Source organism: Manis javanica, chromosome 7 (assembly GCF_040802235.1).
Source record: "Manis javanica isolate MJ-LG chromosome 7, MJ_LKY, whole genome shotgun sequence".
Classification (NCBI taxonomy): domain Eukaryota; kingdom Metazoa; phylum Chordata; class Mammalia; order Pholidota; family Manidae; genus Manis; species Manis javanica.
The window spans coordinates 29,944,911-29,970,926 of record NC_133162.1 but is presented as its reverse complement, the minus strand read 5'-3'; the positions used below and the strand labels follow the sequence as shown (position 1 = coordinate 29,970,926).

Genomic DNA, 26,016 nt, shown 5'->3' with positions numbered 1-26,016 from the left:
GTCAGGGCTGGGACACTGGGTCCCAGCCACACACATTCCAGCAGCAGCCACCCCCCACGTTGGATTTCCCAAGGAGCGAACTTTAGCCAGGATTACAGCCGACTAAACAGTTGTGGGATGAGAGCTTCCTTTGTGGCCCCAAGAGGCTGGATGCTGACGGGCTGAGGCAGGGGGTGAGGGGGTGGCTGCTGGGTGTTGGTTGGTCCAGGGCTGGCTCTTCTGCCACTGTCAGGACCTTTGGAGCAGGATCTGAGCAGGGCTCCCAGACATCTTCCTGTGAGGCAGGGTGGCAGAAGCATGGTGGCCTATATATACACCTGCACATCCCCTTCTACCTCCCCACCACCTGTCTCTGGCTTCTTGGCTTTGCCCAATGAAGGTAGTAGTACAGTTAAGAGTGTGGGGTCAAGTCCTAGTAAGGCCACTATGTACAAGCTCTGTGTACTTCAACAAGTTCATTAACCTCTCTGAATCAGCCTCACCATTTAAGTGTTATTAATGATATCTTCTTCAAGGGGCTATTGGGAGGCTTAAATTAGAATGCCAAAGAGCTTCAAATAGTGCCTGCTACCCAGCCTGGGCTTGTTATTTCTTAGCGTTCTATGTCTTCTCCCCTGTATTGGCTTACACAGCACCTAGGGATTTATTTTCTGAAGTAAAACCCCAAATGTGGGTTCTAGCCTGTCTTGCCAATGGGTTTCAGCCCCTAGCAAGTTCACTATTGATTCAGTGTGACCAAAGAAATGACAGTAGAACATTCTTGGGGTGAAAGGGCTATACCCAACTTTATTTCCACAGTGGCAGGTCAATCACTAAAATCCTGTTCACTCAGAGTGAGTCTGCATGCAGCAAGCCGGTCTCTGCCTGCACATTCATACTGCACAGCCATCCTCCTGGCCTCTGTCCTCAGCGCTGCCACAACTCCAGCCTCTGCTCTGCTCTCCTGCACCCTTGCAACCATGCTACAGAGCACTGGGCAGAGCTCTTTATACAGAGTCAATAATGACGCATTGCCCACACACGTGTTGTGAGCAAGCTGACCAGGGCCAGGTGAGAATCCTGGCCACAGGAACTTTCATTTTACCCACATAGCCCCTTTCTGAAAGTAACAATTCTGGCTTTTAGATGAGATGTTCCTGTCTTTTCCATGCCTTCCTGCCAGTAGTGTTTCTTAGTTGGTTAACAAACAAATTAGGAATTTATTGAGCACCTATTATGTGCAGGCACTATGCTATGTTAAGGCCTTTGGTTAATCAAAATAGTAATTACCATCTAATTACTAATAAATATCTTCTAAATGCTGGGCATTGTTTCCAGGTACTTTTCATACATTTCCCTACTTAACACTCAGCCACCTTGTTAAGCAGACATTATTGCTTCATTTTACAGCTGTCAATGTTCCCAGTATCATATGGTCACTGAATCACAAGATTGGAACCCATAACTGGGCGCTACTGCCTCTTCTTGCCCCATCCTGGGTGTTCAGCGGCCTGCCCCAAATCCTTTTGTCTTCATTAGAACTCTGAATTTGTACCCAGCTGAAACACTTGATTTCCTCTGCTCCTTTGCAACTAGGGGTGGCCATGTGACTTAGTTCTGGCTGGCGAGCTAGAAGTGGAAATCTGCCAGGTGGGACTTGTTGGGAAATTACTGTTTTCCTGATTAAAAGGACCAGAGGCAGCTGACATGCTGCTTTTGTTTAGCCTCCCCCCACCTTGCTGCCTAGAATGTGGTTGAGAGGTGGGGAGGAGGAGGCGCCATCTGTAACCTTAAGAACAAAAGCCGCCCCTTGGCAGCAGGAAGACACAGTGAGTCTGGATCTGGACCTCCCACCTCTCCTCCTCCCTCCAGGCTTCTTGTGTGGAGAAGCCCTGTTTCTTGGGGTTTTTAGTCCACACAGTCAGATGCAGCTGTTCACCGATTCGCATCCTGGGTGCTTGCTGAACAGCACTAGCTGCCTGACTCCAGGCAGGCCGGGTGGGAGTGTTTCCTGACCGAAGGACATGAGGGCTGGGCTCAGGCTTTGCAGAGCCTTCCTGGTCTTTGGGAGGATTCTTCTTGGTCTTAGGGAAGAGACTGCTGGGGGGTCTGACAGCAGATTTGGGGGACAGAGCTGATGCCTTTGTGAAGGGTGGGTGAGCAGTGCCTGACTGGAGCTTCCTGCGAGGAACTAAGGAAGCGCTGGCCAGCTGCCCCCACGCCCTCTCCTCTCCCTCCCTGTCCTCTCCCCTGCCCTCTCCCTCTCCCCTCCCTCCCCTCCCCTCTCCCTTCTCCCCTCCCTCCCCTCCCCTCTCCCTTCTCCCTCCCCCTTCCCCTTCTCCTTCCCCCTCTCCCTTGCTGCCAGCACCTGACAGAGGTCAGTATTATGTTCTGGCCAGAGGCAGCCTGAGTCCTGTATGTTCAATGGAAAAATAATCCCTGCTCCTAGTTGACCATAGAAGTATCTGTAAATATTTGGTCGGGGTAGGAGGCTGGAAGACAAGGGGCAGATTCAGGGAGCCAGGTAGGCTGGGCAGCGCTCGGGGAGGGTGGGTGGCAGAGGCTTCCTTAGGGGTGAGGAGAAACAAGCAGGCCTCTGCCGCCCCTGGCCTGTGGTGAGGCCACCTGACTGCCCAGGGAGTGATTTATGGGCGGGCTGTCAGACCACCTGTTGGCTCACACAGGCTCCGCAGCAGAGTTTGGGCCCTCGGCCTTGTTTGAATCTCTGTAGCAGCTTGCTCCTCTGAGACCTGCAGAAGCCAAGGCTCTCCTCACTTTGAGAGAGCGTGGCTCCATTGTTGGAGCAGCAGGCCTTGACTGGACTTGGCAAGCCAGCTGTATCTCCACTGGTGAGGAAGCCTCTCTGGGGGTGTCCTCAGCCCCCTGCTCTGGGCACATCTGCCCTGTCCTTGGCATCTGCTGATGGACACCCCACACCCCACCACTGCCAGGGACTTTCCCTTGGCGCCATCCCCTCCAAATGCTGGACATTTGAGTGACAGCAGCCTGGTGTCTATGTTTCAAGCCTTCTCTCATCCCTGCTCCATCTAGCAACCTCCACTGCTCTGGGCACACTGAAGAAGCCGCTGCATTATAGCTGGTCCCCTCCCTGTATGCAGGACTAAGACCCCTCCAGCCTGAGGTAATCCTAGCCCCTCACCCTCCTGCCTCTGCTGTGGCTCCTCTAGATTGAGGTTCTCAACCCTAGCAGCACACATGCCACGAAGCATCTAGAAATGCTGATTTCTGAGCACCCTGCAGAGGTTTGGATTTAATCGTTTTAGATTGGAGCCAAGTATTTTGTAAAGTTCGCTAGATAACTTGAAGCTTTACATGTTAAAATGCAGACTCTGATACTGCACGTCTGGGGTGGGGCCTGAGCTGTGTTTTTAACCAGTTCCCAGGTGAAATGCTCTGGGCCAGGAACCATGGTTAGAGTGGCATTGGTCTACACCATTGTCTCCCACAAGTCAGGACTGGTGCCCAGGGGTATTTGTGTGCTGAAGGGGGAATTGTGACCCATTTAGGCCTGTGGCTCTTCCGAGTAGTTCCCTGCAGCCCAGCCTTGTTGGGCTCTTCGGAGCAGGCATTGTACACATTGGAGAGATGCATCAGGGCTGTGGGAGCCTTCTGACCATGGGAGAAGGCTGGGAAGTTTGGCAGCTCTGTCCCCGCTCAGGGACTGAAGGATGGTCATCTTCATCCCTTATTTAGTCGGGGGATAAGAAGGGCAACCCTTGCTCTCAGAGATTGTACAAAAACACGGGCATCTCTCAGGCATTCCAAGTATGACAGTGGACAGGCGGCTGTGACAAGGGCCTCTTGAACCTCTGGGGAACCAGCTGATGAAGAACTCACCTGGTCAGAAACAACGGTTGTTTCCTTTGATTTAATTAAAAATTTAGGGGAACCCCCCCCAGACCCTACCTGTATCAGTCTGGTACCTATGCCCCCCCCCCAAAGTAGGAATAATTTACTCATCCTCAGAATAAGAGGAATATGCAGAGGCTGAGGAATGAACTCCAGGAAGTGAGCCTATGGGAGGGGGCCTGGGCTGGGTTTCTCTCCAGTCCAGTGGGAAGGGAAACAGGCAGAGATGAGGACGTGTGGCTGGAGGGCAATGTGACTCTAACACCCTTCCTTGGAGTAAGGACATGTGAGGGGGCAGAGAGCTGTCCCCCAAGAGGCTCAGCTTAATATCAAGACTTCTCTTCAGGACGAGGTCCCACCGGCAACTGAGGAGCAGACACCACGGTCTGCTCTGGAAGCCATCTTCTCAGGCTGCTCAGAGCCCCTCCCTGCTCCCTTCACTCTCTCCTTCCTTTGCTCTCTTTCTGAGACCCTGGGGTTTCCCCCCACATGAGAAAGCCCTGCTCCTAAGAGACAAAGCCCCCAAGGACCCCAGAACCCCAGTCAGAGACAGCCCAGGCTGCGTGCCCATCCCTTAGGGCCTGTGCAGGTAACACCTCTGCATGAACCCACTCTCCGGCAGGGGCTGGGTCAGCCTGGGAGTAGGGGTTGGGGCAGGTTGGCAGGAGAGAGTGCACCCCAGGGGCAGAGACAGTGGGCAGGGCACAGCTGGCTGGGTAGGGCGGGGAGGAGCACCCTTCAGTGGGGTTCAGCAGCCCCATAGAAGAAGGGGTAGTAAAGGGAGCAGGGGTAGGAGAACATGAATTTGACTGCGAACTTCATCTCCTTATTCTTCTTGTCCCAGCGGTAGATGGCCATGAGCAGTAGCTGTCCATCCACTTTGCGGCCCATGACCAGGAAGCTGCCAGCCAGGCTGTCCAGCTGTGGGCAGGGGCAGCTGGCGCCATTCTTCATGTGCAGCAGCAGCCTCTTGGTGTCCTTGCGCTTCAGGGGACCCGGCTTGAGCAACTTCTTCTTTTTCTGGGCTCCAATCAGTTTCCGGTCCCCATTCTCTATCTTGATCTCCTTGATGCGCATCTTGAGCACTGTGTGTGTTGGGCGGTGGACAGAGGTACAGGGTGAGCACAGTCAGGCTTGTTCAGGATGTCGGTGGCCCCATGTTGGTGTTTCTGCCTGAAGTCCCAAGCCTGGGGCTTGGGAAGGTGGGGCATATAGATGTACATTTTAATTTTAATATTTATGAAGCTCCTGTCATGTGCTGGACCTTCACAGACACGAGCACATTTCATTCTCTAGGTTTGGGGGGTAAATGAGTGTGGAGAGGTTGTGGCTGGCCTGAACTCTAGAGGAGGGATTGACCCGAGGATTGGCTGGCTCCAGAGCCTGTGCCTTCGCACCAAGCACAGCCTCCCCAAGGAGAAAATACTGGGGGTGGAGCTGACTAGTTGGAGGGGAGTTAGCAGAGAGAGTCCTTGGGAGGGAGGGAGGCTGGACTTCATGCTTTCTGGGGATGCTTCCAAATGGGATTTCTGTGTGTGTATGTGTGAGTATGTGGGTGGCTAGAGCGGTGGTGGGATGGTACAGCTCGACAGCTGGCTCTGTAGAGGGGCCCTGCTCTTTACCACGTGCTGGTTTCCATGGGGTGACCCACCACATACTGAATGCAGGGTTGGGAAGTGCTATGCACAACTAGCTCGGGATGGTGTGAAGACACCACTGTGATCTGTGTGAGACTGTACAGTGTGGGAGGGAGTATGGGTGTGTGGTGCTGCGTTTTTATGCAGGAGAGTATATTTGTAGTGGTGTCGGGGGCAGTGGAGGGCGGTAGTTGAAGGCCAGAGAGTGTCAGAGTATGGCCATCCGGGGTGTGCTGAGGGGGCCGCAGAGAGCCTAATGGGCTGGGGGCGGGGAGTCCTCAGTTTGGCAGGGAGTCACTTAAACTAGTGCCCCCTCTTCTTCAGGCTTCTGGGCCCCCAACTCAGCAGCCAGGGAAGAGCCAGAGAATAACTACCCACTGAAGGACATTATTATGAAATCTCTTTCCTTTGCTCTCTTTTCTGCCCCTACTCCCTCTTTTTCTCTGTTCAGCACACACACCCTGCAATAGTAGCATTCTCTTTCCAGACAGACTAACTATATAAAAGACCTGCTGAAGTAAGGATTTCATCACTCTCTTTTTTATAGACAGGGAGGCTAAGATGCAGAACAGGAGCTGACTTGGCATAGATCACATGCTGGGCTCTGTGGTCCATGTAGGAGCCAGGTCTTGACTAGACTTGGCTCAGCTATCCTGGGAATGGGGAGGCTCCAGGATAAAGTTGTGGGACAGTTGAGGCAGCTCCCCCCCTGCCACAGGTGCCCAGGGATGAGGGGGCTGCACTTCTCTCTTGGAGCCCCTCTCTCCCCTATGCTGCCCCATCCATCTCCAGGTTAAGCCTGCTATCTCAAAGAGAATCCAGCCCTGGAGGCCCTGTGTGACAGCACCAAAAGAGACCTAGCCAGGGATGGTTTTTGAGGCCCATGGCCCTGAGGGACTTCTGAAGCCCCTGAGACAACCTGCAAAAAGAGGTGCACTTCTCTGGGGAGAGGGTTCATGGTTACCATCAGATTCCAAAAGGGGTCCATGATGCGATAACTGTTAGGATTCACTGTGCTGGGTGTGAGCACATCTGTGTATGTCAAGGAGGAGGGATTGGGGGTGGCATCAGGGCAATGGCTGGGTGGGCTCCATGCTCACCAAAATCGCTGGAACACATCTGCTCCATGAGGCCGTCAGCACTGTGCTCTATCTCACACTGGGCGCAGATCTTGGTCACTGAGGAGAGAAGCAAGGGTGGGATCACCGGAGGGAGGCTGGTGAGGGGATCTGAGTTCAAAGAGCTGCTTAGTGTGCAGGCCTCCCCACTGATGACCCCCCTTCCCTGCCAAGCCTCAGCTTCCTCATCAGGAAATGGGATGATAACACCACCTGCTCAAGAGAGGTTGTGAAGCTCAAAAGAGAAGTCTGTGCAGGACAAAACTGCCCATGTGGGCATGATTGCCCTGTGACCCTGGCAGCTGCAACCATGCTGTGTACTGGTGTCTTCTAAATTTCATCTCATTTAACCCTCAGTCTGTGAAGTAGGAATAATAATCTGTTCCTTTTTCAGAGAAAAGGGAATGGAGGCCCAGAGTGGCTCCCCAAGTCCACAGAGCTAGTGTGAACTGAGCTTAGAACTCAGGATTTGTGACTCCCAGGCTAGTGCTGGGGTGGCAGAGTCTGCAGGGTCTTTGTAGGAACACAGGGTGCAGGCAGGTGGGTAAATGATTGATGCTGGCAGGGCAGGGACTGTAATAAATGGAGGAGCAACCCTCTCTAAAGTGGGCAGCTTTGCATTGCCCAAAGACTTCAAGGAAAGCTAGAACTCCTTATTTTTCTGTGAAATAGTCTCATCTGTTTGCCACACAAACAGTTCTGGCTGCCTGTGGTCATCAGGCCACCACACAACACCTGACCTCGGCCCCCCTATGCCTGTGCCTCTAGGTAGGCACCCATCATGGGGGCATGGGTGTTTCACAGAGGGCGACAGGGTGAGAGCAGGGCCAGGTGGGATTTGGAGTTTGAGATTTCCTTGCCTTCCAGGCCGTTAGCGTTTGGGCCTCAAGACCAGGAAAGGAACCATGCTAGGATCCCAGCTGGGGACTGTGCTGCTGAGCTCGCCCTCTCTCTCCCCTGTTTCCCAATCCCATTTCCAACCTGAGAATAGAGGGGTTTCCTTTCTCTCAACACTCTCCAGCCACAGGACCCCCTCCCCACCACGACTCTCAGGGGAGGGCATGGGTGTGTACAACAGGGGACTGTGTGGGTGAAGTAGTCCTGAGAGGGTGGGTGGGGTGTGGTGGGGTTCATTTGCTTTCTGGGAGCGGGGTCGGATAGGAGAAAGGGGGAGTGGTGCTGCCCTGTGGGGGAGCCCCAGCATTAGGGGCCCCCCCGACTCTCATAACTGCCCAGGCAAAGCTTTTCTGCTTGGTGCCACTTGTTATGCTCCTGTCTGGTGCCCAACCTGGGCTTACTCCTCCTGGAAGGAGTTTGGCAGAAGGCAGGGGAAGGGTGAGGGAGGCACACAGCAAAGGGGAAGCTGGACTTAGGGGTAATGGGACTGGTGGGAGGGGGCACAAGGTGGCAGTTAGGATCTCATAGGATTTCGTGAACCTGGGATCTGTTTCTACTTTACAGATGGGAGAATGGAGGCTCTAAGTTAAGCCGCTCACTTAAAGGCTGCTTATTAGGGGCACAGCCTGACAAAGCTCTCTTCAGCACAGAGCCTTACCCAAGGTCTGTAGGTTTGGGTGGTTGAGGAGGAGAGTGAGGGAATTTAAGGTTCCCAGGTGCAGAAAATGGAGTGGGGACTGCATAAACCACAGCGCTGGAGCGCACTGAGACCTGTCTTTTGCTATATCCCTTCCCTTGGGCCTCAGCCCCTTCCCCAGTTTGCTAGGAGGGGTGAGGGAGATGCTTGTGTGGTGCCCCGGGGGTCCATTGCTGTGGAGGAGGGGAAAGGCCTTGTGTGTCCACTGAGGGCATTGTTGGGTTGAGAGAGAGGCTTGAAGACGCTTCTCAGGATGCCCCAGGGTGGCGGGACAGCACTGGGGTCACACTAGGGATTCCGACGGCTCAGAAAGGTGGGCGCCGCAAGGGACGCCAGAGGGGTTTCCAGGAACAGAGCTGGAATGAGGGAGAACCTCTGGAATGTCCAGAGCTGCAGGGGGGGCACTACTCTGGCAATCCGTGGGGAGGTAAGAAGATTGTGGGGAACAATTCCCGGTGCACGCCAGGCTGAGCAAAGATGTGCATGCGTGTGTGTGTGTGTGTGTGTGTGTGTGTGTGTTTGTAGAGGGTGTGGCATCTCGGGGGCGTCTAGCGGAGCTGTGCTAAGGGGCCAGGGGAACAGCATCCGTCTGGGGCCCGTTGGAGCGCGTGGGGGCGGCGGCGGCGGCGCTACCTGGAGGCGCGGTGGCGGGCAGGTGCCCGAACTGCACAGCAATGCAGAGGTCGTTGTCCAGGGGGAACTTGTGGCAGTGCAGCATCTCGGGCCAGGGGAAGCCGTAGGCCTCCATGAGCGGCGCGCAGCCGGCGCGCACGGCCTCGCACAGCGAGCGGCACGGGTAGATGGGCCGGTCGAGGCAGACGGGCGCGAAGAGCGAGCAGAGGAAGACCTGCGTGTCCGAGTGGCAGCGCTTGGCCAGCAGCGGCAGCCAGCTACTCGCCTGCTGCTTGACCTCGGCCAGGCTCTCGTGCTCCAGCAGGTTGGGCAGCCGCATGCGCTTGTAGCCCACGGTGTGGCAGAGCGGCAGGTCGGCGGGGATGTCGAGGCACTGCGGCGGCTTGGAGTACGAGCGCCCGTGCAGCGGCTCGGCCTGCCAGCTGTAGTAGTCGTACTCCTCGCCGCGCGCCGGCGCCCCGAGCGCCCCCAGCAGCAGGGCCAGCGCGGCCGCCCGCACGCCGCACGCCGCCGCCCGCATGGCTGAGCAGGCCCCGACGCTCGCTGCGTGGCGCCCCCACGTGCCTCGGCGTGCGCCCGCCGCAACGATGTTTCCCTGCAGTTGTCACCGCCGCTGAGGTCGCCTAAGTGGGTGGCAGCCGTCGCTCCGCTCCCGGGCGCACTGAGTGATCTTGGCGCCTCCCACCTCGGGGCTCCAGCCCCGGACTCGCCGCGTTCCCCAGCCAATCTCCTGCCGCCCGGCTCACCCGCCAAGGCGGGAAGGCAGGGAGGCAGGGAGGCAGGGTGGAGCCCCGCAGCCCCGCAGCCCCTCCCGCTCGCTCCCGCCCGCCTTTCCCGAAGCCCTGGTCTCTCCCTGTGCCTCTCCCCCGGCTCCCTCGCCTCCCTCGGCATTCTCCGCTCCCCTCGCCTTCTCCATCCTTCCTTCTTATCTTCTCCGCAGCTTCTCCTGGTCCTTTTCTCACTCACTTCACTTGCTTATCTCTTCGTCTCGGCCTTTCCCCCTCCGCTCTGTTTTCTCTTCCCTGACACCTCGGTTCTCCCTTCTCCCACCAGGAGGCTCCCAGCTGACCACACCTTCCAGGTCCAGGCGAACAGGTCTTCTCACTCCGCAACCCTCAAATATTTATCGAGTCCGTCATGGTCGGGTACCGGTCTGGCTGCTGGGGAACCAGAGATGGATATGACCCAGAACCCACCTCCAGGGACATCATAGCCTAGTGGGGGTGACGATAATCATAACCACTGAGTGCTATGGACACTGCACAGCACTTTATAACCCTATTAGCTAGTATTTATTGGGTGCTTACTGTGTGTAAAGTCTCTTCTATGCACATTGGGTAAATTACCTCATTTGATTCTCCTATAGTGCTGTAAGGTGGGTAGGTATTCCCACTTTACAGTTAAAGGTACTGAAAGAGAAATTAAGTAAGGATTGGTGTCAGGATTCAAACCCTGGTAGTTTGAGCCAGAGAGTCAGAGCCCAGATACAACCCAGAAGTGTGGATTCTGGGTCTGCAGGCATGATGACCGCGGGGGGCTGAGAGGTGAAGGAACAGGCCCTTGGTCAAATAGCTGATAGGAAAAGGAGCCAGGGTGGTCATCCCCAGCACCTCTCTGTGCTTGGAAGTTTCCTGCAGGGCCAGGGAGTGTAGTGTAGTATAGTAATGGTGCAAGAGCCTGAATTCTGCAGACAGACCGAGCCAGGTTCAAATCCAAGTGCATACATGCTGAACGATGTTGGGCAAGTACTTAGCCATTCTGACCCTCCATTTCCTTGCTTGTAAAATGGAACCACCTCAGCAGTTGTTTTTGTGAGGGGCATACCAAATGATGCATGGAAAGAAAGTCCCAGAACAGTGCTGGTACATGATAGGCACCTAAGAATATTCGATCTTCCAAGGGGTGTGTGACTTCAGAGAAAACGTGGTATGTGTTCTGAAAGCTCCACCTGACACCTTGGCTCAGGCTCTGATTTGTAACTCTGAGCAGCAGTTCTGCCCTATATGCTCCTGCTTACCCCTCCCCTGACTCCTATCCGGGCGTGGCAGGGCTTCTGCTTTCCTGGGAGGTGTGGCCTTGGGCGCTGGTCAGGGTGTTGGAGCTCCCCAGGTGGTGTACAATGTGCTGGCTCTCTGGGCAGCTGGTTGCCTGTGTTCTTGATGACAGTGCTTGCCTGGATAGAGTGAGGCATTGTTCCTGCTGCTGGTTAAATAAGAACTACACATGGTCCGGAGCCTGGTGAGTCTGTACCTGGCAGTTCCAGGGGCTCAAAGGGCAAGAGGGCCAACCTGGAAGCCTTCTGGAAGAGAAAGATGGGCAGTCTTTACCTGGCAACTCTATCTTGGGTCCCCTGAGGCTCCCTGACATAGGTTCCATGATGAAATCATAGAGGAACTCTGTTCACATGAATGGAGCTCAGATGGGGGCTGCCCCAGGGGGCATTTGTTCAGGAATGCTCTCTCTCTGTGGCCAGGTCAGTTGGTTACCCTGGCTCTGTGCCAGAGAAGGGATAAGGCTGCACCCTGATGTGGTATGCCTTTCTGATGAGGCTGGACCTATGCAGCTGGTAGAACACCTGGCATGCTGAGTGTCTGGGCGTCTGTCCATCTTAGAGTGTCTGCAGTCTGTTCTAGGCACACATTTCCCCCAGCTGCTGGAGGGGCCGTTTGTCGAAAAGAATGTGTCTTTGTGGTCTGTTGTGAGCAAAGTTCTATATGGGGACCTCTTAGATCAAACTGGTTAATTATGTTATGAAATCCTTTTTGTTTCTACTTTTTATGGCCTACTTCGGTAGGCATCCAAATGTGGTCAGGGTTGCCCTGAGGGTCCCCAAGTTCCTTTCAGGGAGTGCATAAGGTCAAATTGTACATAACATGAAGGTCCACTCAAAGTACAAGATAGATCAATGGATTTTAAGGAAACAGAGTAAGAAAAGTTTATTGATATGGATTCAGGTACTACATCACAACTAACATTTAAAGAACTACTACATGTCAATTTTTTGGTGGTTCAAAGAAGAATATCCACAATATCTGAAAAGGCTATTAAAATATTCTCATTTCCAACTACATTTGTATGTGAGGCTAAATTTTATTCATATACTTCAACCAAAACATGTAACAACAGACTGAATGCAGAGAGGTAGGAGAATCTGTCTTCTATTAAGTGAGACGAGAGAGATTTGCAAAAATGTAAAGCAATGCTATTCACAAAAATGTCATTTATGTTAACATATAATAGGTTTATTTTTGTTATTTTATATGGATTAATAAATTATCTCATTATTAAATCATGATCTCATTTGGTCCTCTAATGATTTATTTATCTCATTGATCCTTAAGATAGCCCCTTGGAGAATGTAGTGCAGAGTTGCTCCTTCCCACCTCACAGATAAGGAAACTGAGGCTCAGAGTGTGATAGAGACTTACAATAAATAAATTAAAAATTTAAATAAAAGTTTTAATTTTAAGCATGTTAAATATTGATAGGTGTAAACCCATCTTAACAAAAGCTCTTTGACTTAATCTAAAAACCTTAATAATTTTTAAGAGTGTAGAGAGGTCCTGATAAAAAGTTTAGGAACTACTGGTTTACTTATCCTGTTCATTTCTGACTGAGGTGTATAAAATCTACTTTGTGAGTTTGCCAATTTTTCCTTCTTTTTTCTTTTGAGTCTGTTCTGCTTTATATACGTTGAAGTTATGTTGTTAGGAACATAATTCATGATTATTCTATGTTCTGGTTAGATTGTAATTTCTATTCATATGAAATAGCCTTCTTTGTTTCTTGTATTACTTTAGTCTTGGGAATAATAATTCCATGAACCAACATTCTTGGAGACCCTATGGTCCAGGTGTACACATGACAGTCTCAGTCCCTGTCCATGTGCAGGAGACAGACACACAAAGTCAATGTAGCATAGTGGGAAGAGTCTGGGCTTTGAGTCAGACTGACTGATGGTGAATTCTGAGCAATTCCTAGTTGTGTGTCCTTGGACAGATGTCTATTGCCTTTTTTTCTTAAATTTTTAAAATATTGGTATCATTAATATACAATTACATGAGCATTATTGTGGTTACTAGATTTCCCCCATTATCAAGTCCCCACCACATACCTCTTTACAGTCACTGTCCATCAGTGTAGTAAGATGCTATAGAGTCACTACTTTGTCTTCTCTGTGCTATACTGTCTACCCATGCCCCCCCACACTCCCACTACATTATGTGTGCTAATCGTAATGCCCCTTATTCCCTTCTCCCTCCCTTCCCACCCACTCCCCCCAGACCCTTTTCCTTTGGCAACTGTTAGTCCATTCTTGGGTTCTGTGAGTCTGTTGCTGTTTTAATCCTTCAGTATTTTCTTTGTTGTTATGCTCCACAGATGAATGAAATCATTTGGTACTTGTCTTTCTCCGCCTGGCTTATTTCACTGAGTATAGTACCCTCTAGCTCCATCCATGTTGTTGCAAATGGTAGGATTTGTTTTCTCCTTATGGCTGAATAATATTCCATTGTGTATGTGTACCACATCTTCTTTATCCATTCATTTACTAATGGACACATAGGTTGCTTACATTTCTTGGCTATTGTAAATAGTGCTGTAATAAATATAGGGATGCATATTTCTTTTTGAGACTGGAAAACTGCGTTCTTAGGATAAATTCCTAGGAGTGGAATTCCTGTGTCAAATGGTATTTCTATTTTGAGTTTTTTGAGGAACCTCCATACTACTTTCCACAATGGTTGAACTAGTTTACATTCCAACCAGCAGTGTAGGAGGGTTCCCCTTTCTCCACATCCTTGCCAGCATTTGTTGTTCCCAGTCTTTTCTATGTTGGCCATCCTAACTGGTGTGAGGTGATATCTCACTGTGGTTTTAGTTTGCATTTCCCTGATAATTAGCGATGTGGAGCATCTTTTCATGTGCCTGTTGGCCATCTGAATTTCTTCTTTGGAGAATTGTCTGTTTATATCATCTGCCCATTTTTTAATAGGGTTATTTGCTTTTTGGGTGTTGAGGAGTATGAGTTCTTTATGTATTTTGGATTTTAACCCCTTGTCAGATATGTCATTTACAAATATATTCTCCTATACTGTAGGATGCCTTTTTGTTCTGCTGATGTTGTCCTTTGCTGTACAGAAGCTTTTTAGCATGATGTAGTCCCATTTGTTCATTTTTGATTTTGTTTCCCTTGCCCGAGGAGATGTGTTCAGGAAAAAGTTGCTCATGTTTATATTCAAGAGATATTTGCCTATGTTTTCTTCTAAGAGTTTTATGGTTTCATGACTTACATTCAGGTCTTTGGTCCATTTTGAGTTTACTTTTGTGTATGGGGTTAAACAACAATCCAGTTTCATTCCTTGCATATAGCTGTTCTGTTTTGCCAATACCAGCTGTTGAAGAGGCTGTCATTTACCCATTGTATATCAATGGCTCCTTTATCGTATATTAATTGACCATATATGCTTGGGTTTATATCTGGGCTCTCTAGTCTGTTCCATTTGGTCTATGGGTCAGTTCTTGTGCCAGGACCAAATTGTCTTGATTACTGTGGCTTTATAGTAGAGCTTGAAGTCAGGGAGCGTAACACCCCCTGGATTTATTCCTCCTTCTCAGGACTGCTTTGGCTATTTGGGGTCTTTTGTGGTTCCATATAGATTTTAGAACTATTTTCTCTAGTTTGTTGAAGAATGCTGTTGGTGTTTTGATAGGGATTGCATTGAATCTGTAGATTTCTTTAGGCAGGATGGCCATTTTGACAATATTAATTCTTCCTATCCATGAGCATGGGATGTGTTTCCATTTATTGGTATCTTCTTTAATTTCTCTCATGAGTGTCTTGTAGTTTCAGAGTATAGGTCTTTCACTTCCTCAGTTAGGTTTATTCCTAGGTATTTTATTCTTTTTGATGCAATTGTGAATGGAATTGTTTTCCTGATTTCTCTTTCTGCTAGTTCATCAGATGTCTGTTGTCTTTGAACTTTAGTTTTTCTTCTGTAAAATGGAGTTAATAGCATTATTTACTGGGTAATGGTGAAGACTTACTAGATAAGAGATGAGGTAAGCACCCAGCAGAGTGCCAGGCATATAGTAGCTCTGTGGTCAGTGCATTAACAGAGCCATGAACCAGGAGATCTGCCCCGTTTGTGCCTCCTTACAAGGCTCCCAGGAGAGGCAGTGTGTGGCGGTGGGGAGTGCACTAAGCTTGGATTCAGAAGATCTGAGTTGTGTGTTTCTAACTTCACAGCAAGTCCCTCCCACCCCTGAGTCTTAAGTTTTCTCATCTGTGAAGCGGGGAGAAACACCTCTGCCCTGCATTCTCCATGGGGCTATGTTGAGGATCAAATGAGATAATGAACAGAAAAGGGGTTGGGGTGATGATGGCAGTGAAACTGAGTTTGTTCTTGGCCCAAAGTGGGACCTCTTTGATCCAGCTGTTAGGAGGACCTGCCAGCACAGGCTTGCCTGCTTCCCTAGAGGACTGGGATGCCCAAAGTAATGAGAGAAAATCTTGTCCTTAGTCTAGAGTCTCCTGGAATTATCTGCCTTTTACAATCTCAGTGTTCCCCTACCAGGACAGCTATCTTCATAACAGCTGCTGTTGAGCCCAGGGTGATGGTCTATGTAATCAAGAGAACTGCTAGTGCTAGCAGGGACCTATTGCTATTGTCTGCCAGTGTCCCCGACCCCCCACTCCTTTCTATAAGAGGAAACCAGACCTTGGCCTTCCTGATTCCCAGTCTAGTGCTCTTCCTACCACACCTAGAGCACTGTTTTATTTTTCATCATTTTAGCTTTGTCTGTTGCAAAATCATCTGTCCCAGAGGCCCCCAGCTGTGTGCGACCTTCCTGCTATACAGCCTGTGCTCTGGGCAGCAGCTCAGGAAGGCCTGCTCAGGATCTCAGTGCCCTGGCAGCAGTGGGGGCCTGGCTGTAGAGGGGCTGAAGCTGGGCTCGCTGTCCCTGAACCAAGGAGCCAATGAGGTGAGCCATAGTCCTTCCTTATATGAGCCTAGACACACAGGCAGGCTCTCTGATTGTCCTGGATCTCATGTGGCTCAGGAACAAAAGCAGAGACCAGACTAGTCTTGGACCCGGGGCTTAGTCTGGCTCTAAGAATGCCTTTCAGAAGTACAAAAGGAAGTGGGGGAGGGGCAAGCACTGCTAGTACCCTCTGGACAGGCCTGGGGATAGAGAGAAGGCTGAGTAATACTCTCCTCTTCTCCCTAGGTCCCTAGCACCCCTGGGATCCCTGAGGTTGTGGCTAGTGGGCAACCTCAGCTAGAAGCACATCAGAGAGGCAGCCAAATATTTTGGTTAAGACCATGAACTCTGGAATGAGTCTGGACTCTCATTTAAGCAATGTTACTTGACCTTGGGCCTCTCTGTGCTCTGGTTTTCTCATCTGCAAAATGAGGATAATAACAGTAATTCCTAATAGGATTATTGAGAGGATTAGAGTTCACTTAAAAATCACTTAGAGTGGTATACACAGAAAGAGCTATCAATAAATCTAACTGTTAATGCCTTTGAACATTGACGTGACAATGGTCTTCAGAGACAGTCACCAAATTTTGTGGCCCCTCGCTCATAAATTTCTCCTGAGTCTACCTGCACTTTCCCTTTCTTGCTGTTCTTCCTCCTCACTGTTGTCCTTCCTCACTGCTCTGGGCTGAGCTCCCCTTCCACGGTTTTCCACTCTGCTGGAGTGCAGGGATCGTTTCCCACTGCTAACCTGCTAGCCTCACTCCTCTGCCCAAGACCCTCAGTTACTCTGATTGCTCTTAGCATAAAGCTCTTACCAAGGCTCTGGTTTGGCCAGGCCTCCTTGCTGGGCACACTTCCTTTGCAGCCCTTTCCCACAGGTCATCATACCAGTAGGTTTATTTTCTCAATTCCTGGCTTCCCAGTAGGCTGAGGGTTCCACAAGTGCAAGTCCTTTTCTTCAGCCTAGCACATGGGAGTCACGTAGTAGGTGCTCAATACACATTGAGCGAATGACCAAATGAGTGGATGAATACTTGGTGGAAGGAAGTGGCTGAAACAAGGAGTCCTTGGAGTCAGGGGTTGGAGCTAGCTTCCTTTCAGGTTTTGTTTGGAATTCATGGGTCATAGATTGACTGCGGGGAAAGCTGTGGGGGCTAGTGGAGTAGGCTGAGCAGTATGCCATTCTTGCTGAGGGGCTGGGAGTGGTGGACAACCCCCCTAAGCTCATGTTGACTTCCCTCCCACCCTCTGTGCTTTCCCATACATTATCTCATTTAACTATCCCAGTAGCACTGTGAAGGAGGCATTATTATCCCCATTGATTGGAGACCCAGAGATGTTCAGTTCCTTGCCCAGAGCCACATGGCCAAGAAGCAGAGGCAGGCCTGGAACCCAGGACCCATTCACCCCTGCTGTGGCTTGTGGATTCCTGCCTGCATGTGAGAAGTGGCTGGGGGAAGTTCTAATCTGTTGAGCACTGACCCAAACTGCCTTGCAGGGGAGGAGGGCCTTAAGGCCAGAACAGACACCTGGCACTCAAGTGACTGAGGATGCTGCAGATTTGATCCTGGCTGGGAAGCCACTGCCCTCGGGGAACTCAAGGTCTAGGGGCGTAGCCAGCAATGAATAATACATAAATAGCTTATAATCATAACTAGAATGATTTGTTGGTTCAGGGGTGGAAAGGTACTCCAATGCTTCCTCTTTGTGGAAAGGAGAATGAGCACTGGACACTGAGTCAAAGCACGTATTAGGCTTGTGCTGCTACCCCTCATGGGCTGTAGGAACTCAGATAAGAGCTATCTCCCTGTACCTCAGCTTCCCCATCTACAAAACACAGACTTTCTTTTGCAAAATTTGTTGGTAAGTTTAAATAAGAAGTACCTGAAGATACTTAACACTGCTGCAATGTAAGTTTTCAAAGGATTTTGTGCAGTTACAGGAGGCCAGTGCATGGCCCCACTCTCTCAGGTCCCGCTATGGCTCTGTGGGGTCCTTGGGACCCCAGTTTATAAAATGATTCAGCTGAAGGCTATACTCTATCCTGAAGGCTATACTCTATCCTGGTGGTTCCTGTGAAGGTGCTGCTAAAGGTTCATAAACTATTCTCCATGTTTCCCCAAATCAACACAGAATGGTTCATTTGCCCTTAAATAAAACAGCAGATTTCTTTGAGTTTGGCTGGAATTACAAGCTCTTAGGATGGAACTCCTTCTCTCATGTTGAACAGAAGTCAATTGGCAGTCCATGCATTTTTGATTAATTTAAAAAACAGAGGCTGGGAGAGGGAAGTGAGTGACCCAGCAAGGGGAACGCAGGTCAGAGAGGCTCCAGGGGCCTTTGTGCTGGGTGCAGGGGAGGAAGTCAGGAGCCCCCGGGAGGTCCTCGAGGGCAGGTCCTGGAGGGGAAACCCAGGGCAGGAGTGGTAGGGGTGGAGGCCAGTTGTTGGCAGAACAGGCAAACAAAGGCCTCATTAAGGAGAGGGTGCTGGTGGTGGGGGAGCTGGGCAGGGCTGAAGCCAGTGAATCTCCTCTCCTCCACCCTTAGCAATGGAGCAATTGTCCTCTACTGGGAGGGAGCTGGGGCCTTGGCCTGGGAACTGCTGGGCACTTGCCCTGAGGGCCTCCGAGATGGTCGCACCTTCTTTGCCTGGTCCTAGAACAGGTCTTCTGTGCTTGATGCTGAGGGTTCTTGCCACAGTAGGAACTACCTGGGCCTGGTTATTCCAGCTGGGGATTCAGAGTATGGGCACCTATACAGAAAAGGGGCCCTTCCTTCCTCCCTACTGCTGGGAAACTGAGGCCCTGAGTAGTTTTGTCTGAGACCGGGACTTAGCCCACTGCTTTTAGCTCTCCTGTCTCTGCTCGCCCCCTTGCGCTGTGGCCCTGGGCTGGTTGCTTGACTCCTCAGATCTCAGTTGTGTTATCCGTAAAATGAGGAGGGTTGGCTCTAAGTCTTTCTCAGATGCATGGATAGCCTGCCTGTGCCTTGGTTCGGTCATTGGGATGATGGGCTGCTAATGGCATTTACTGGGCAGGGGCCAGGGATGCTAAATTGCTGCAGTGCCCAGCCCAGCCCTGCATGACCAAGGGTTGTCCTGCCCCAAACGCTGGTAGATCCCCTGTCAAGATGCACTCATAGATCAATGCTTTCCACCATTGATGTTTTTAAAGTAAGGCGATCCTGTTTTCAAATTGAGACAGGGACCATAAATGTAGTCAGAATAGGGTGAGGGCCTCTGGAGGGGGCAGGGCGAGATATTTGCAGTCAGAGCAATGTAACTACATGCAAAGAAACCCCCCTGCTAAAACTCTATGTTAAACATTGAGCTCTAGAATCATTCTTCAGTAAAATCAGTTAATGTTCCCCAGATAAAGAGGAGCAGCACATGTTTTATTATGCCAACCGTTTATAATCACGTGTAAAGTTCTCTTTAGCATACTAAAAGGCCCAGGCCTATGTGCTGTCTTTCTCCTTCAGATCTGATGAAGTGATTTTGCAAACTGGGCAACTAATTTAGCAAGTAAGCCCAGGCATAAGCAACACAGTAAAAGGCAGGAAGGATTCCACCTTAAAGATGAGATTGCATTTTAATACCCAAGAAGTTAAGACGTTAGAAATTCTTAACTTACTCTTTAGCAAACAATACCTTGGCCCACCTTGGGGGCTGAGCAGGTGGCCTTGTTTCATATGCTCCCAGACCAAGATGCTGGTATCTCAGGGAGAAATCATCAGAGGAAGTTACTTGTGTTAAGTTAATTCTAAATATTCAGGGACCACTTAACAAGTCCACACCCCTAAGTTTTTTCATGTTCTTGAAAAATCCTCAGCTGCCTATAAAACTCCCTAGACCGAATGCACCACTACGGACTCTCTTGTCCCCTCCTGGCGTGAGCTGGGAGCTCTGTCCTTTCACTGTATCTCTAAATAAAAGCCTGTACCTTGGTCTCCTACCTTGACTGTTTGTGAAGCTCATTCTTCGGCTCCGCAAACAAGAACCCCGGCATCAAAATGATGTGGCTGTGGGAACTCAGCAGATAGAGCAGGGGTGGGCAAGTGTGGTTAGGGCTGGGGCAGGGCTAAGAGCATTCCTGTACCCACAGCAGGCTCCATCCAGTGTAAACTCTCCCCAGGGCCAAACACAGCTGACTGGGCCCTAGGTGGCTGTTCTGGCAGTTCTGATCGGCCAGACCTCTGTTCTGATTGGTGGGAGCCTATTCGGATCTGCTGAACATCTGCTGGAATTCGTGTCTGCACTGTACTGGTTGTTACTCTTCACCCCTGCACCCACCCCGTTTTTTTTTTGGTTTTGTTTAATTGTTAGAGGTATAATGGGCAGATGAGATTTGGAGTTAACTTCCTGTAGCTGCGAATCGTTCCTGGCCTCCTGGGTCACCTGGGGCTGGGCAGGCTGACTTGGATGGTTGTAGGACACACCCCACAGCCAAGAAAGGAAAGGGGTTCCCAAATCTGCCTGTGAAGAATCACCTTGGAAGCTGATTAAAATACACATTCGGATTGCTGGGCCACCTGTTCAGTCCACAGCGCTCACAGCTGCTTCTGATGCAGTGGTTTGGGGGTGAGAAGTGCTGGCCTCAGAGGGGCCCATGCCTGCTGGCCCTCGTCTGTCCCTCCGCCTGCTGGTCACAGCCACTCTGCAAGGCTCCTGAGTCTCCTTGAGGCTGAAGTGAGAACTCAGTCCTTCTGGAAGCCCCATACAGCCTGACCCCTCTGCCTGGGGATGTAGTTACTTGGGCTCATGTCCCTCTCACCTTGCCCAGCACCCAGCTCAGGGCTCTGATTAATAATGTTAGCAGACATTCGCTTGTCCAGGCCTGGTGCTAGGTGCTTTATCATCTCATTTAACTCTCAATTATCCTAGAGGTAGGTGTTACTATCATCCCTGTTTACCGATGAGAAATCAGAGGTGACTGGGGGACTGCCCAAGGTCACCCAGCTGGGACTCTCCCAGGTGGATCTGAGCCTAGCACACACATTCTACCACAGGCCTGTCACCCCTCCCCGTGGGATTTCACAATCACCCTTCAGTGAGTTAGTCTGGCATGGTGCTATTATTAGTGTTATTATTAATGAGGACTTGAGTCTTAAGGTTTCCCAGGGGTTTGTGCTTAAGGAGAGACCCTCATGAGGACAGTAGTTGAGACCTGCTGGGGTCCTGGTGGGAATAATTCATCTTTATAGGGTGTTTGGGAGTCACATCTGTTATTTTGCTTCATCCTTACAGCAATCAAAGGAGGCATGTATAGTCAGCCCCCCATTTTAGAGATGAGGAAACTGAGGCTCAGAGAGGTCAAGGAAGTCACTCAAGGTCACCCCCAGGCAGTAAGTCATGGAGCTGGAACTGAGCAAAGCTCTGACTCTCCCTACATTCCACACCTTTCCCTTGTCCCACAAGTCCAGATTGTGCCAAGGCCAGGAAAACTTTTAGGCCTTTTTAGCCGGAGGTGTGTCCCTCCCAGCCCACCCTGGAGGGCTGTGAAGACAGCTCAGGGTCCACGAGAGACAAAGAGGTCTGTGCCCTCTTGACCTAATTATGTGGCCATGCAACTTGGGGTCAGGGAAAGGTGCATTCTTTCCCTCCGCTCATATTACCCAGCCTCTGGCTTCCTGGAATTTTTGTTAAAATTCCAAATCTCTTGGCAATAAGTCCTGTTCCCCACAGTTTTTGCAAACAGGAACCAAGCACCCTTCACCTTCCAGACTGAACCCTTTCACACCCTTTCCTGCTTTAAATTGGTGCCAGGGTCCCTTTGGGAGAAAGCAGATGCGAGAGGAAACCAAGAATCAAGATATGTGAGGACAGTCAGACAGCCAGAAAGTGTGGTTGCTTCTTCCTGGGCTTGTTTCTGAGGTGGGCAGAAAGGGCCCCAGACTTGATGCCTAGGACTCCAGTGCAAGTCCCTGGCTGGCCACACTGCCTGTGCAGCTTTGCGGTTGCACTGCTCTCTCTGGGTCCCAGTTTCCCCATCTCTTAAAAGAAAATAACAATGCCATCCTGGTGAGAGGGTCAGAGGAGATAATGTATGTGAAGAGGTTTTAGCACTATTATTATTTGATTGCCTGAAGATCAAGTTTGTTTAAAACACTGTGCAGAGATGGAAATGTTCTGTTTCTGTGCTCTCCAGTTTGGTGGCCACTAGCCACATGTGGCTAGTGGGCACTTGAAATGTGGCTGATGCTTCTGAGGAACTGAAGTTTTAATTATTTTATTTTTTTAGTGAGATGAAATTCACATAACATTAACCATTTTAAAGTCAGCAATTCAGTGGCATATAGTAGAGTAGATTCACAATGTTATGTGGCCACCACTTCTATCTAGTTCTAAAACATTGTCATCACCCCACAAAGAAACAGTGTTCCCAGTAAGTGGTTTCTCCCTATTGCCCCTGCCCCAGCCCCTGGAAACCACCAAGCCCCTCTCTGTCTCTGTGGATTTGTCTATTCTGGACATTTCACAAATGTAGTCATATAGTGTGTGACCATTGTCATCACCCCACAAAGAAACAGTGTTCCCAGTAAGTGGTTTCTCCCTATTGCCCCTGCCCCAGCCCCTGGAAACCGCCAAGCCCCTCTCTGTCTCTGTGGATTTGTCTATTCTGGACATTTCACAAATGCAGTCATACAGTGTGTGACCTGTGCCTGGCTTTCACTTAGAATATTTATGTTGTAACATGTATCAGGACTGCAGTCCTTTCTAATGGCCGGATAATATTATTTTAGTTAATTTAATTTTAAATAGTCCATGTGGCTGGTGGCCACTGTACTGGACAACCAGGAACCTTTGGAGTCCTTTTGGGTGACAGAGGAAACAGAACCTCCAAGTGTCCCCTGGTACCTGAGGGGACCCCATGGGGGAGGAGAAGCAGCCTGGAGAATGAAAAGGCTGAGAAGGTCGCCCAGGTTCCCCAAAGGCACCCAGAGCTGTGGCAAATGACTAACAGGCCATGTGTTTGGTACATTTAACCCATTCCATCCTGCAGTGCCTTTCACGTAGGCCTGTCTTTCCATCCCAGTTCTACAAAAGGGAAGACTGAGGCTCAGAGTGATTAACTCACTTGTCCAAGGTCACACAGCTGCTAAGTGGGAAATAATGGATTTTTGAACCTAGGTCTGGTTCCTTTCCAGGGCCCATGATCTTCACCACTAGCCACATGATCTTTTTACTCTGATCCTGGGAGCTGCCCAGACGAAGGCAGATCCAGGGTCCCAGCTGCACCCACGTAGACCTGCACACCTAGAGGCAGGGCTTTCTAGTACCATCCATGTCAACCTTTCTGAGCTAAGATTTACCTGGTACTTGGGTGCCTCTTTGAGAATCAGGAAGGGGTGGCTGATGGGACATCTCAAAACAGGATTAGGGAGTAGCCTCCATCAATTCCCTATTGTTTACCAGTGAGTAACCTGGCCTGTCGGGGCTCCCAGTGCCCTCCGTGGGCCCCCCACTATTAGTTGGTCTGGGAAGGAGGCTCTGTTAATTGCAGATGCAAAGTAAACAGGGCTGGGGTAAAGGGTCTGGGAGCAGAGAGCTTTCCTTGGCTGTGCTGCCCTTTGCCCTTTGGGAAGGGGCAGGGGGAAGAGGCAGAGAGGGAAGGGGAGGGAGGAGTCCTAGGAATTTCTTTGGGGTGGAGGAGGGAAGACTGGCTTCCTGGGGCCCCACAGAGTCAACCTGAAAATAAAAGCCCTCTGCTAGGTTCCCTCTGTGCTGTGCCCTGTGCAAGGGATGGGAGCCCGGGGCCAGGGAGGCTCTGACATCCATCCGCTTTCAGCCTTCCCCTTGTGCATCCATCCAGCCATCCATCTCCTCATCCCTTCCTTTCAACACCCTTCCATCCTTCCTTTGTTCCATTCATACACTCTCCCCTGTATCTGCTTTCTTACCTCCTCCTCTCATTTCTTTCATCCATTCTTCCCTTATTCTACATCTATTCATCTGAAAACCCCCTGCCCTCGCACCTCCTTGCTGCTTTCTCCTTCCCCACCCCTGGCTCATCTTCAGCTCTCTCCTTTCCTCTGCCTAGTGACCACGTGTTTCTTGAGACAGTCAGGGAAGAGGTCAGTGGGTGTCCCCTGAGCCATGGGGTTCTGAGTCTGGGCCTCTGCATGGGCCTGGTGGACTTAATGGCCTGACTTCAGCCATGCTGGCCACTCACTCAAGGTTAGATGGAGTCTCTCCCTGAGGGAGGATAGAGTCTTGTTCCTTCAGCCTAGGGCCACCTAACGGATATCCAAAGGGGGACACTTGAGAGTGGAAGGGGGTGCTACTAACAGTCACACCTGGGCCGTGGAGCAACCTGGGACCGTTCCGGGCACAGCAGTACATCTGGTCCCCTTCGTTGGCCCTATTCTGTGACTCAGGCAGTCTTTCTGTCCCAGAGCTAAGCCTGGATTGAGGGGTTGGTTCTGTGAGCAGCAACATGAACCATTTAGTCAGAGTTTGGTGTCTGACCTGCTCTGGTTTCCAGGTCCACACTCCAGTATGACATGGGACAGTCCCTATAGGGCTTCCAGAAGTTGTTTCATCCTGACAACACTGTGTGGAGGGCCATGAAATTATCATACTCCTTTTACAGATGAGGAACGTGAGGCTGAGTGTGAGGGGTTTGCTAAAGCCTCACAGCCAGATAAATAAATCTGTAAACCCACTCTCAGGTCACTCAATAAAATAATGTCAGACCTACAACTCTGTGTCCAAACCCCAAACCTGTGCCCATTTTATAGATGCAGTACCTGAGGGTGGAGTGGGCTGTCCGGGGGGGGATTTGGGTGAGCAAAGTGGGGCAGCTCAACCTCAGGGCAGGCATGGGCCTAAGGACTCCAAGAGATGACAGCAGAATGCAATAATGGCTACCATTTATTGAGCCCTATTAAGTGCCAGGCTGTGTCCTACATGTTCTAATACATTTGTGGTGACCCAGCCAGTTCAGGTGGGAGAGCAAGATGGCAGCTGGAGAACAGACCCCTTTGGTCCCCTCTCCTCCTGCTCCCTGCCCTCCTGCCGAGCTCTCAGGTTGATCTGGGGGGCAGAATGTGTCCTCCTGGGGCCCTGCCACCACCCATTAATCCCTAACTGCTGCAGCTGGGAGATAAGATAGCACCAGCCCATTAATCAGGGCTGCCTGGCAGGGAGGGTGGGGGTGGGGTGAGACAACACCTCACAGGTGGAGATAAGCTCCCTCCTCCTGGCTCCCTCAGGCCAGGGGCAGTGGAGCATGCTGGGAAGCTGGGCCTTCAGGTTCCAATCCCAGGTATCTGGGTAGGTGGGCAGGGCCTATGGTGGGTGCTGGGGCAGGTGGTGCTGGGAAAGGCAGCCAGTGTGCAGGCTGGATTGAGGGGACCCAGGGGAGCTGGCTTTCAGCCTCACTGCTCCCTCAGCTGCCTCTGTGCCCTTAGATAATCCACTGCCCCCCTCTGGACCTGTTTATGTATCTGGATGGAAGGGGGACTGGATTATGTGACTTGGAGGTCCCTTCACTGTGAATGTGTTCAGTGAAAAGGCACTGGGGCAGGTGAGGGTGGGCTCACCTGATAGTAGTAGGGAACAGAGACACTACCTTGGCTAAGGGGCAATAGACCGGGTGGGATTTGTCCCAGATCATGTGTTGGTCACCCTCACAGGAGAGAGCAAGAGGGTGGTGGTGGTGGTAGTGAGGCTAGGATGGGATAGGAACAGGGAATGGGCCCTTGAGCCACTGTACCTTTCAGGGGGCCATGCAGTACTCTGGTTAAGCACCTGGGAGCAGGAATTGGAATCCGATTAAAATACCAGCCCTGCTCCTGCCCTGTGGTGAGATCTTCGTGGATTATACAACCTTTCGGCGCGTTAGTTTCCCCATCTGTGCAATGAGGATAATAGCATTTCCCTCTTGGTATGTTTGTTAGGAAGACAAATGTAAAGTGCTCAGCTCCATGCCTGGCAGATGGTAAGGGCTTAGTAAATATTAGTTGTTATTCTTTCTTTCATGGTCAGCTCCACAAGGCCTGGGCCCTCTTTCAGTGCAGATTCTGTGTGACCACTGCTGTGGTGGAGATTTGGGCAATTGCTGGTCCAGGGGGTGGATTATAAAGTGTATTAGTTATATTTTTGTAACTTATAAACAGCAAACTTAAAATGACAAACATTATCTCCACTGTTTCTGTGGGTCAGGAGTTCAGGAATGGCTTAGGAGGGTAGTTCTGA

The 26,016-nt window shown here is 50.7% G+C and overlaps 2 protein-coding genes across 9 annotated transcripts in view; one reads left to right on the top strand and one right to left on the bottom strand.

The window, feature by feature from the left end:
* The window catches only part of ZFYVE27 (zinc finger FYVE-type containing 27), a 108,119-nt gene that overhangs the window by 35,864 nt on the left and 46,239 nt on the right, over nt 1-26,016 (top strand). The gene's annotated exons all lie outside the window — the stretch shown is intronic.
* SFRP5 (secreted frizzled related protein 5) lies at nt 1,821-9,604 on the bottom strand. The gene is made up of 3 exons (XM_017664511.3): nt 8,832-9,604; nt 6,587-6,664; nt 1,821-4,934 (listed from the first exon to the last, which is right to left on the bottom strand). The coding sequence occupies exons 1-3, from the start codon at nt 9,349-9,351 to the stop codon at nt 4,588-4,590; spliced, it is 945 nt and encodes a 314-aa protein (XP_017520000.2). The 5' UTR covers nt 9,352-9,604; the 3' UTR covers nt 1,821-4,587.

Excerpts from the sequence above, each read along its gene's own strand:
- SFRP5 (XM_017664511.3), bottom strand. The coding sequence starts at position 9,351 with ATGCGGGCGGCGGCGTGCGGCGTGCGGGCGGCCGCGCTGGCCCTGCTG. Across the intron at positions 6,665-8,831 it reads GCCCGCCACCGCGCCTCCAG|TGACCAAGATCTGCGCCCAG; the intron begins GTAGCGCCGCCG and ends TTCTCTCCTCAG. Across the intron at positions 4,935-6,586 it reads GATGTGTTCCAGCGATTTTG|TGCTCAAGATGCGCATCAAG; the intron begins GTGAGCATGGAG and ends CAACACACACAG.